This window comes from Eurypyga helias, unplaced genomic scaffold (assembly GCF_000690775.1).
Source record: "Eurypyga helias isolate BGI_N326 unplaced genomic scaffold, ASM69077v1 scaffold73, whole genome shotgun sequence".
Classification (NCBI taxonomy): Eukaryota; Metazoa; Chordata; class Aves; order Eurypygiformes; family Eurypygidae; genus Eurypyga; species Eurypyga helias.
This window is the reverse complement of record NW_010242845.1, coordinates 20,510-33,626: the sequence shown is the minus strand read 5'-3', so window position 1 is coordinate 33,626 and position 13,117 is coordinate 20,510. Positions and strand designations below refer to the sequence as shown.

At 40.6% G+C, this 13,117-nt stretch overlaps 1 protein-coding gene across 1 annotated transcript; it reads left to right on the top strand.

Moving 5' to 3' along the window:
- The first annotated feature begins 4,077 nt into the window (after positions 1–4,077).
- GZMA (granzyme A (granzyme 1, cytotoxic T-lymphocyte-associated serine esterase 3)) lies at positions 4,078–8,630 on the top strand. Its single transcript, XM_010149189.1, has 5 exons — positions 4,078–4,138; positions 4,864–5,011; positions 6,667–6,805; positions 7,458–7,730; positions 8,472–8,630. The coding sequence occupies exons 1-5, from the start codon at positions 4,078–4,080 to the stop codon at positions 8,628–8,630; spliced, it is 780 nt and encodes a 259-aa protein (XP_010147491.1).
- The last annotated feature ends 4,487 nt before the right edge of the window (positions 8,631–13,117 follow it).

Below are 13,117 nucleotides of genomic sequence, written 5' to 3'. Positions count from 1 at the left end.
TATGATTGTATGATTCTATGATCTTCAGCCAGCAAATCCTCTGCAGAATTATACTGCCAAGGTAACATTTCAGTTGGAAAACTGAAAAAGATTCCTATGTGAATTTATGAGAGACACTGAGAATTGGCAGGCAACCCTTGTCTGATAAGCTTGGGAACACCTAACACAAAAATTCAAGCTATACACATGGAAGGCAGAGCAACTTCTTAGCAATAACTTATGTGGGTGCAGGATTCAGATGCAGAAAACCCTACAGCATGCAAGTGTCAAATGCAAATGTAACACCCAATCAGTGGTCACGAGAAAAAGATAAAAAGACACAGTGGTGAGAGAGACATCTCTGTACTGCAAACCTCTGTGTCTGCACCCATGTTTTGCACACTTTGCTGGTAGACCACTACAAAAAACCAGCATGCCCTTATGGGAAGAACTTTAAAAACTTGCTATCATATTAAATACCTTTAGAAAGAATCAAAATGTATCTTGCCCAATATATCTAGCTCTCAATTTTATGCAAGAGTTAGAGATCAGCAGCTCTCCATATTGTTGAATGAGATTATAGCATTGAAATGCTTATTTCTATGACACAGGATCTTACTAGTTATAACCCAGTCTGAAAATGTACATGATAACAACACAATGTAACACACTTCATATTTCAGAAGACTCTTCCAAAGTTCTTTTAAAAGACAACATGTGACTTTTAGAATTCATCAGCTCTAGTTACCCCAAAATCATTCTTCATCCTCCAGCTAACCCTGGTGTTATTCACCCACTGGAGGTTATGTCGGCAAAAGGGTCCTAAAGGCGTAATTATGTCCTTTATGGCTTTGACCTCTCAATAAGTGGTCAGCTTAGAAAGCAGCATAAGAGACAAAAGAGGCACTAGACCCATGTTCCGATGGGACAGGAGAAGACTTGTGTTTCCACAGCATATCTAATGCTTGGTTCTTTCTGTCAAATACAGTTTCACAAAAGGCACAAGGCTTTGAGGACTCTGTGAGTCAACTACATCTACTTCTATTTCTGTGCTGCTACATCTTTCTGTGATATCACACAGCAAACAGATGAAAATAGGGAAGTTGAGCAAATAGCTGACGCAGAAAAGGCAAGAGGTAAATATCATGGCAGGGGGGTTGGAACTAGATGATCTTTAAGGTCACTTCCAACCCAAACCATTTCGTGATCATCAGACACTGGTACCACACAAGGAAGTAAAATAGGCACCACCAGCATATGTCCTGTCCTTCCCCAGTGAGTCCCGGGGATTGTGTCCCACAGCCACAGAGGGATGTGTCTGGGCCAAGGCAATGGAGTGGGCTTTAGGATGGGGCAGCCCAGGGAGGAGACAGAGAAGGCACTCCAGCTCTGCTTCGCTGTGCTCCTGGCAGCTGCCCACTCTGCACCGCTCTCCTGCCCTCCCTTCCCAGCCCAGGCACCAGTCCTGGGGCTGAGCTAAGATGCTCCCCGAGCTCGGGCTCCCAGCAGCTCTGGAAGGTTTAGAGCTGTGGTTTAAACCGCTCTCCTGAATTGGTCTCCTAAAGCCACACCTAACATTCACCTGTAGCACCACAGAAAGCAGCGTGAAGGAAAAAGGAGCATAGTCACTGGGAAGCGAAATGGTCAGAACAACTGAGTATGAGATATGGGACAGAAGCACTTGACAGCACAGAACTGAGCTGAAAGTGATCCACGGGAGGTTTCGTCACAGGCACAGGCTAGAAAAAGAAGCTGGGAGGACTCGTTCTTTTACTCGGGCAGTGGTTTCTGCTGAGTGAGTGGCTATGCCTCGTGGACACTGTGGGGAAAAGGGGGGAGCATTCTGCTGACACATATCAGTCTTCTTGAAGACTGACGGCTTATGCACAGAGGAGCTAGCAGAAGAATTTGACAATGCACTCAAACAGAGCAGGAAGTTTCACTTTGAGGTTTCCCTTTACATGCAAAAGGCCAAAAAATCTAAACTTGACCATGAATTAACTTATTGCTGCAACCAAAGGAGCCCAGCCAACTTGCTGCACACCCTAAAATCTAGTGTCATATTTTCAGTCTTATCTACATAAGTGATAAGCTGAAGAGGACACTGAAACTAGAGGCTGATTATGTGCATATCAATCGTATCTTTAATACCTGTGCCACCAGTCTTACGACTGTGACAACGGGAGCTGTTGCTCAGAAGGAGCTTGTGGAGAAAACGATCAGTTGTTACCAAACAGTATTTTAGACTCCATATTCCTAATTATCAGTCTAAATGGTATGTCTCGAGATCAGAGAGGATTTTTTTAAAGGCATGGGTATGCTGATACCTATGGAGTTGCAGAAAAATATCTTTAGAAGTAAAATTTAGAAGTAAATATGATTGCAGTTAGATACTGAAAAAAATATAAACAGGCTATAGAAGATCTGGTTTTAGATGGTAAGCATTGATTTACCTTGGTCGCCTGGAAAACATCTAGGAACATTTGCTAATGTTTTATTCAAGGTACCCCAAATATATTTTTCTTGATAGATCAGGTAAACAGAGGATGACACATACGAAACCTCTTTTCACTAGACATGGCAACTCATACAGCAATATGCAAAGATGAATCACTGTAGTACTGTGAGTTTCAGCAGGTCCCATTGCACAGGATTTTTGCTAGTAAGTGCTTATTTCTGATCATGTCTTTGCACAGACCAGAGAGGAAACACCTTAAGTATGGTAAGACTGCTAATTGAAATGTCATAAAATCAGACTTCAGCATTTCTTTGTAAGTGGTAAATGAAATAACAGTACCTATGATACCTGGTGATACTGTGTTTGACTAGAAAATTGGAAAAAAAGAATGCCAGTGCTACAAACTACTGATAGTTACAGGGGATGAGCAGGTGGTGAGGAGCAAAATGAAAGAAAATTAAAAGCTTGGTGTGGTTTTGCAGTGCATGGAGCTGTCACCACGTCACAGTGACAGAGCTCTGCTATCTCTTAAAATAGCTCCAGAACTCAGTCTTCTTCAGAGAAATCATCAACGATTACCCTCTGTCCTAGAAGGGAGGGCAATGGCAAATTCAAGCCAGCTGTCTGTCCAAGGTCTTCTACAGGTAAAACTCTTATCAGGCTGGACCAACTGAGCTTAAAAATGTGACACAGACAGAATGCAGAAGCTTTCTGCAGGCTGACCGAAGCGGGCTCAGGTCTTCTAGAAACCTTCTAGGCTGTGTGGTAGTGATACTTCACTGAATGTACCTAGTTAGTTAATAGAATATTTGATAATCCAAATTGGAAGTTACTGATAACATTTGGGTATACCTTCGGAAGTGAGGAACTGTGCCGTTACAAGGCTCTAGTAAGATTTATTCAGTTTTCAGGACTCAATTCAGATGCCTAAAACTAGGCGTTTAGTGACATTCAAGATACCCAGGGTTTCCCAGACAGGGGCACATGGCTGGCAAATCTGACACGACATCTACAGAAGACCCATAGCCTTCTGCACCAGAAGGCAGATCTAAAACACCTTAAGACACTTTAAATGGCATTATACCCTTAGCTCTAGGGCACTAAAGCACACTAAAGCTACATGGACGCTCATCCAGTGCAAAGCTAAGAAGTAGGATCAGATGCTGAAAGGAGCAAACACCAAATTCCTTGGCCCTGAAGGGCTCCTAAACAGCCCAGACAACTCTCTAAGGGGGAAAGTGCCGGGATTCATCTCTGACCTGGAGGCCACCTGGGGTGTCTAGAATGAAACTGCATGTCTTCATGAGAGCAACTGACTCAAGCCTAAATTTATGTGAGCTGAGTCCCACTGTTTAACTGGACAGGTAGTGGCTTGCAAGGTCTCACACCAGTATTTACATACTAGCTCTCTGCAAACACTACAGAGAGAACATGAAGAGGGGCAGATGCTGTCTTCACACCACAAGAGATGATGCAAGTTCTAACACCTCTGCTGTGAGCTACGTTGTTGGGGAGGTTTTTTGCCTTTGTCACAGTTACAAATACCAAATATCCTTAAAAGGATAAACAAAGCCCACATCCTTTAGGTTTAGATATATATATATATAACAGTGAATAAGGGAGAACACCGGACAGGAATCATGAGAGCTTTCCTCACTTTGTTCACATCTGCTGCTGTCATTCTCCTGGTAATTGATGGAGGTAAGTGCCCAGTTCGATCCATTTGAAGGTAAATGCTGACGCACAGAGTTCCAGCTAAGTTAACAAATATTAATGGAAAAGAAGTATTTATGATTAGAATTCGAGTTCTTATTATTAGCTCTTTTCCACTATCTGCATGTGTTTGATCTTTCGTACAAACAAAATAATTTCTGAATGGGTAGTATTCACTAAAACTGCACAGAGGACAAGGCTATTTGGAGGAGGTCAGAGCGGTTAACATACTGATTTTCTGACCTTTCTCTCCAGAGACATAAATGTACATTAATCTCTTGATTTTCTGTTTTTCTGAAAAACAGGTTTATGTAATGTAACTTACACTACATAGCCCAGATGTCTGCATAAGTCACATACTGTACATTTATCTTGTGGCAGATCTGAGGTTGTTATTCACAATGAAAGCTAAGAAATTAACCATAGCAGTGAACTTCAGGAAAATAAATCTGTGCAAGAGCAACAATACTTTGGTGTTTTTCTTGTCAAAGCTCACCCCACTGATCTAATTTTGGTCTCATTGAAACATGCAGAAGTAGTACTGCTAAGCAATTTAAAAAGTCTACAGTGAAGACCAGCATTGTGACGTTCGTCCATACTTGTGTGTCTGTATACTTTGTAATTACATTAACTGTTTTTTCTAAAAGCCTTGGAGTGTCTGACATTATTTCTTATGCCAGCTGTGCATATTTGTGGCTTATTTTCATTTTTAGGTTTGTGTGTGGATATCGTTGGAGGAAGTGAAGTAGCACCACACTCTAGACCATTTATGGCCCTAATCCAAAGAGCAAATGGAAAGCTTATTTGTGGAGGAGCTTTGATCAAGAAAAACTGGGTGTTAACAGCTGCCCACTGTAACGTGTAAGTTCTTACTCTGATCCACAGATTGTCCTTACCTGGTGTCTCTGTTCACAAAGGAAAGTTAATATCCCTGGTGCATTTTTTGTGCATTTAGCACGACCATGATTATGTTCTGAGTTCTGTGTTTTATAATTCATATTGCCTCAGTGCGTAAAAAATAATATAACAAGGTATACTGATCTTCGCTGTTTCTGAAGAGACATTTTGCAAGCTTCTAGTTGCATGCAAGTGCAGAACAACACTACTGAAGTAGTGAATTTGAGAGAAAGCTGCTTTGTCCCTGATTTCTCAGTCAACCAGTGCACTAGGCCAGTCTAAATAGCTGCTCAGAAAACAGAAATAAATTCTCCTAATTTTATTCCGTAAAAGACAGGCAGTTCACCACAGAAAGAGACAGCATGCAGTTATATAGGAGCAAAAATCCTCCAGACAGTTGACAGGAGCCACTGAGAGATCTCTGCGCTACGTAGATTTGTCAGCCAACCTTCCTTCTTCCTGTCTGACTCAAGATGCAATGGCTGTTTGGCTCCACAGAGTCCCTCAGGGAGGCAAGATGTGAGGTTTAAATGACACGTCTTACCCTTTGCTGTTGTGGGAAGGACTTGAGCTGCTGCTGAGCCAGACCTCACACAGGCTCTGTCAATAGCCTGCTGAGGACCAGTGAGTCACTGGACGCTGCAGACATCAGAGAAATGTATCCGTCTCTCCTGTCCCCATCCAAACAGGAAGAACTATAGGATCTACTGCAAAGGGAGCATAGGGCCGAAAAGTTGTTGTATTAACATAAGGTAAAGAACGTATCCAAATGAGATTGCATTTAAGAGAAAATAAAATAAATACTTAACCTAATGATACTCAGTCAACAGTCAGATAGCTATTAACAGCCGAAGGAAAGAGCAACCACTTCCTCAGGATGGTGTTTGCTGCAGTAAGTTGCATATAAGGGCCAACCTACATATCTGCTCAAAGCATATTCTCCAATTCAGCTGTAACATACATTGTTACACCCCACAGAGAGTCATAGCCATGTTCTGATATAAAGGTCTGCTTGGACTGCTTGACCAAGGAGTGCTGGACTCCTGGTTGCTGTAGCAGGGAGCCCCATCAGGCACAACTGTCACCACTTCTGCACCTAGTAAGTATATGAAGTTGCAGAACAAGTCAGGGAAAGGGAATGAGTTATGTCCCATATGGATTCAGAAAATTTTGTTGAAATGGTGTTAGAGCAAAGAAACAGCACAGTTCCACCCAGTTTTGATGATCTCTGAACTAACAGTGCTGTGAGCTATTCTAAATTTTCAGCACAAATTGCAGAGGGCAGAGTTGGTGAGACCACTACCAACAAAGCTGATGCATCCACCCCTCATTCAGTTCCCAAAGGGAAACTATAGGGGTAGGTTCAGAGTCGAGTACCTGAACGCTGTCTATGCTCCTGGGAAGCTGCAAATAGGACAGCATGAATTTTAATTCACTGAGTCTTTTTTAACTTCCTGTGAAAAAAAAGGTAATCTCATGTTTTTCTAAATTACTGCTGCTTTTCCGGCATGACAAAAGAGACCCTGTACCATGCGGACATTATAACACCACATTTAACAGAAAAGAATTATGGAGTTAAAGCAAGCAAATCTCACTAACCGTGTTCTCTCTCTTCTCAGGGAAGGAGGCAAAGTTATTCTTGGAGCTCATTCGCAGAAAGCAAGAGAAAAAGAAAAACAGGTTTTTGAGATTGCAAGACAAATTCCCTACCCAGGCTACAATTGCCGTAGTAAGGAAAAAGACATTATGCTGCTGCAGGTATAGCCTTACACATCATTTATGGAATATGCACCTCCAACAATCCACTAGTTTCTTCTTTCTTGTGAGGGAGATGAGCCAACAGGGTTTCTGGTGGCGATATAGTCTGGTCTGCTAATCCAGCAGAATGGGGAACTGGGAACTAAAGCAATCAACAATTCCTCTAATGCATGCCAAAGTAGAAAAATTCTGGAGCTTGAATAAGATATTTCACTTTCTGGCTTTTCAGTGAAAGAACAAAGATTGTCCACAGAAATAACCGTATTTCACACATGAAATAATTTGCTTAAATACCCTAACGCTCTGTCTGAAAACCAGTTATAATTAAGAATTTCTGACCTCTCTGATTCTCACTTTTGGCAGCTTCAGCGATTACTGTTATTTATTCTCACAGTGGTCAGAGAAGTAAAATAGGGAATGTTTTAGAGATAATATTTCAGCAGAAGCTAAATGGATTGTCATGTGAAAACGAATATTCATTTTCCTCATTCTTACACTGATTACATAAATACTGTAAAAAAGAATGGAGAAATCTCAAAAAGGGGCTGCAGTAATCCCCCATTCCCAGAGTGGAAAAGTTCCAACAGATCCAACAAGCAGGGCCCTCTGTCAGCCTCTGTCCTGTAACAACTATTTGTCTTATATTCTACAGCTTGACAAAAGAGCAATAATTACTAAAGCTGTGAAAATCATTCCCCTGCCTACCTCAGCTGATGATCCCAAACCAGGAACAACTTGCAGCATAGCAGGATGGGGACAAACTCACAAATATCTGAAAAATTATTCTGATACCCTGAGGGAGGTCAATATCACTGTCATCAGCAGGCAAATCTGCAACGACAACAAACATTATAATAAGAAACCTGTCATAACAGAAGACATGATATGCGCAGGTGATAAGAGTGGAGGAAAAGACTCATGTTCTGTAAGTATACTTACTGTTTATATCCACACAGGTTATATTAAAAATAAAATATAAAGTAATAGCTTTCACACACTTACGATTTCTGCCTCTCTTCACTTCGGTGAAGAATTTTATTACAGATGAGTGAATTTATCAAAACTTCTGACTGATAAATTCACTTTCACATATTTTGGATATTGTGGTTTTATCCAGGCATGGCCAGTATCTATTCTCCTCTTCAAGAACTTTTTAATAGAAAAACCTCGACAAAATACCTTATGAGCACATTCTCAAGCAGCTAAGTAACCTCAGTGGAACACCTTCCCTGATGTCAGAGAGCTTTGAAAAGGGTTTTTCTGATAAAAAGCATTTTGACTGCGCTCCAGGTCAAATGTACTGCTGTGTAGGAACTACCACATTTTAAAATACTTAAATATTGAATTAACAAAGTTATGAAAAAGCCCAGATTTCTAGACTTTCTGCTTTTCTAGAGGCAAGTTTCCGGCTTTTTCCTTTCATATTCAAAAAGACTAGTCCTTAGCACTGAGCTAGATTCATTTCCCGTTACTCACACTTGAAAAATCACTGAAGCCTTTTTTTTTTTTGCTAATGAAATCTTACCTTCCAAAGAGGATCCAAAATAGCACTGTCCTCTTGTTCATTTCCTCCATGCAACTGGTGCAAAATTTATTTAAAAGAAGTATTTTTTAACTTTTCTAAATCTGAATGACAATTTTCTTTTTTTTTTTTTTTTTTCCCCAGGGGGATTCTGGCGGACCTTTAAGATGCAATAATGTGATGAGAGGCATTACTGCTTTCGGGAAGTCAAACTGTGCCACGCCCGATGGCCCTGGTGTCTACACTCGTCTCACAAAGCAATACCTTCAGTGGATAAGGACAACCATACAGGGAGACGAATAGATGGGGTTTTGACCAAGTTTTAGTGACCAATCTTTTGACCAAAGGATTTCCTACTCTGCACTTGTGTAACAGTACCTAGCTTTGAAATACACTTCTAAAAACAGCTTCATTATACTGGTAAAGGAGGTATTCCCACGCTGAATTTTAGCAGCTTGATGTCCTTATAGGTGAAAATACATATGTCAGTTTTCAGGGCAGATGTGATCTTAACAGGGCCAGAACATAGTGCGCTGCTACAACAGCATTTGTAGCTTATACTGTCAGCCATGGTGTAATTTGAGGGGGATTTGTGACTCAGGCTTCCAACATTCTTGTGCTGCACATTCAGACTGAGCTCTACATGGATGAGTATTTCTGACCAAGAATCTAATACAACTGTTGGTGTCCTCACTGCATGCTGGCTGTATACTGCACTCTTCCATATCTGGACTTCTGCAAATAAACCTGAGAGTCAGTGAGATGCTAGGTACCACTCCAGACACCTGGAAAACTTGGTAGTTCCTCTGAAGCAGAGCTCCTGATTTCACAGATGTCAGGGACTGCTAAAGTTTAGGAAAAGTTTCAGCAACTGCATTTGATCGTGGAGCATAGTAAGTGTTCATTTTCTAGCTGTCTTTTATTTGAAACCTCTAGATTTCATCCCTTTATGTACTTAGCATTTAATAAATGGCAATAAATTTCTACTGCTTGTAGCTGTCATCAACTGCTTCAGTACAGATAATCTGTGTACATAATATTTTGGATGTGCTGTGTGTTTGCAGAATGCACCAAGATCAGCAACATTATGTTAAGAAATCAGCTGAAAGCCCCTCCTCCAGAGAAATGACAGAACGCCTCTCAGCTGGAGTATCAGTATGATAAAGCGCTGTTCGTAACAGAAAACAATTTTATAATGCCACTACTTCTGTTTCAGACAGCAGTGAAATTTTTAAGTGCTTCAACAAACCACTTGTCAAACAGCAAACACAGCCATCATGATAAATCATTCTGTCCATCTCCGTACTAACAGCCTTGGGCACTTCCAATGACATGAACACTTCAAAAAGGGCTTGGTATTATTTTGTGTTGCTTTGGGGTTTTTTCAGTCAAATGTAGGCAGTAGCTAAGAAAAAGCAAAGGACATTCAAAGGGTGGAGAAATCTTGTATTAATTTTAATTAAAAAACTATTGCTTAGTTCATCATAAGCAATTAAACATCACTTATAAGCACAATATGGGAAAACACAGACTGAAAATTTTTGACACAATTGCCTTGCCCTGAACTTGTGAACAAACAGTAGCTTTCTCATAGAGGAATAACAAAGGGTGAAGGAAGGACAAGGCCAACTACAGGGGACTTCACTGAAAATTTTGACACTAAACATCATCTTTTATGTTTTCTGTTCATTACAAATGTTACACAGTCAGAAGTTCTCACATTCCTTTTTCTCATTCCTAAAATGCCTGTTCTGACTCTTGGGCTGAACACATAACAAGCACACAGACACAGAGGCACACACAAACACAGGAGCAAAGCAAGAGCAGAGAGAATTCCCAGCCAAATAAGATTGCATCAGTGAAACTGGGAGAAGAATTTGGCCTGCTGACTGGTACTGACACCCAAAGTGGTGACTTTGTTTCTGTCTTTAAACACAAAGAAAATACACAAGACAAGTCCAAGTTTTTCCTGTGCTTGAAAACGTCCAAACCCTTGATTAGGAAAGAACTGATTCTAAAAACCTTCCGAAAACAAAAATGTACTTATCAGTTCAGTGAAAAATCTGTAGCCAGTCTCCAAGACAACTGACCACCTAGGGCTGTTTCACACTTTACATACATTACTCTTACTTAATTTCTCTCCTCTTTGCCCATCCTCAAGCTGTCATCTAGGCTGGGACCTTCTCTTATCACGAGGCATGAACCCATTCCCAGTACAGCTCCATCGCTATGGGATGGAGCCCGTGCAAGTTTATTTACTAGCTAAGAGAAGTGTTATAATAATTCAATGCCATTTTGACATCCAGAATATAGCAATTTCTTCTCACTGTGGGTGTGCGAGATAACCGGGGAAAATGAACAGGTATAAACTGCATTACACAAACTAATGCAACATTCATGAAGGTAGCCTCAAGGCAAATCATATAGTGGCTGAAGAACAAGACTCAAGACTGACTGCTAGAGGCTATCCATGTCCAGAAACAAAAGGATTTCCTAGTCTGAGTTTCTTTAATCCATTTCACTGCATTACAGACAGACAATCACTTTGTTGCATTGATATACCTGGGAAGGCACATGCCCAGTATGGGCAATGAAGTTTTTCCTCTTGACTATCTTTGTCCTTAAGTTTTTGGTTCCCACGTGTTGTACAGTGCTTGGCCTTGGACAGGACTGTGGGGATGACAGCCTGAGTTTAGGCAACTTAAATTTTACTTAATCCTCTGTTCCACCTCTGGAGACTCAGCCTTTAGTGCATACAGACCTCAGGTGCAGAGCAAGCTGATCTCTTAGAAATGGACTCTGATCTGGGGTCTCAGCCTGTGCTTGAATGATACACCAGGCATGTGACAGGCAATGAGGTAAAAATATGCCATATTTTACAGGGAGGAAGTCAGGATTTCACATTTGGCCCAAGCCTTCATAAGTCTAGACCTCTGCACTGGCAGCATGAGACAGCTGTGCAACAATGATCTAATGTCAGCAACTGCACACCCTATACCTGCAAGCATTCAGCAAGATTACTTGCAAAAGATTACTGAAACAGAATCATGCTGCCTACTCAAGTCCTCAGACTCCTATTACAGAGAGAGAGGTACCTGCTGTATGAAAGAAACTGACAGTAAAGGAGCCTATCTGGAAAAGAAGCCCGTCCAGAAAAGGCACTCCAGCATATGTTTACTTTCACTCCAGGCAGGTCACGCTCTGGAATTTAAATGCATGCTTAAATGCTTTCTCAGGCATGGTCACAGAACAGAGCTACAGGTCACACATGAAAGATTCTCTCATGCTTATGGGCTGTTGGTTAGTTCCACTGAGACCAGTGACTTCTCCTGCTTTTAGATGTTAAAATATTTCTGGGGCAATACAGCTTGATCACTCAATAATGAACAAGCATAATTAACTAAGAAATGAGCACTTCTCAGTCTGAAAGGAATGTATTTTCTTATTTTGACAGTTGGGCATCCAACAAACTATGCTTAGCTTCAACACTGACCAGCTCCTTCCCTGCCACAGCCCCCTATCCTGTGTTATACATCTCTTCCTGTATTTGGCAAACCACTAGCACTTAGGTACCATCCAAGGAAAGAGACAGAGTTTTTGGGACAACCCAAAATATATAGGAGTAAAGAGACTAATTCCACTGCTTTGTTCCCATTCAAAAGAGAAAAAATGCTTTTAACATTTTAAAAAACTTTTTAATTATTTCAAACACTGGTTTGAATATTTAAATCAGATTCTAAATGTTTGATAAAATCTGCTGCAACAAACACGCACATATGAGAAGACAGGCAGAGTACAAGTTATTTCCCACTTTTAGACATAAGCTTCTTGGTAGTCATTTCTCAACTGGTAACCAACGTACCCGTCTTCTAACCTGTTTTGAAGACCACACAAGTTGACATCAGAAACCAGCAGCTTGGTAGCGTATTTATTGCAAATTAACATCTTACTAGGTAAAAAGATAAGTGGCCTCAACCTTCCAGACCTAAAGTTAGCAACCACGTGATTTATGAACAGTAGAGGATGAGGTTTTAAAACTGATGAGAACCAAAGACATGATAGTTTCATATTCATTTTCAGAGACACTTGTATAATCCAAACAAGACGAGTTTCTGAGATCACAGGGCTTTTAATATACAAATGCAAGAGTGAATCCTTACCCCCTGCCTCTCTTTATCCCTAATAATGAAAGCAAAGTTCCAAAAATATCTGTGGATAGAACTTGGTTTGAACAGCACTACTGAATGTATCTGAATAGCATCTGAAGACCAAACTTGACATCCTCACTTAGCTGTTGACAGTGGACAAGTCTTACGAACTCCTGCTAAAGGCTGAGGTGTGGTCCTTGTGAGCACTAAATGAAATTCACAGGAGTGTGACAGCTGCCAGGTTTCTTGACACGCAGAATTAAACAGCTACCCTTAAGGAATGAATGAACTAACTGCTGAGTTTGATCTAAAGAGCAGGCTTTGACTAGGCCCATTGGGCTTATTAACTAGTTGATTACATAATCAGGTGTAATGATATTATGCAATTATTTATATTTTCAGTCATCGTCATAGTAGGTGGGTTTAAGGAAAGGAAGTAGTTCAAAATCCAGTAGACAGATTTCTAACGAAGCTAGTTATCATTACCACTACAAAACCAATAAAGAATTACCAAAAAATCATTTCCATTTTGTTACAGTTATATATTTAACCTAGATTTATAGAAATATTTAGACTGATTGAACAACATCGATATATAACACGTTGTTATATTGAACAACACGGTCTTGTAGACTGGTCTGT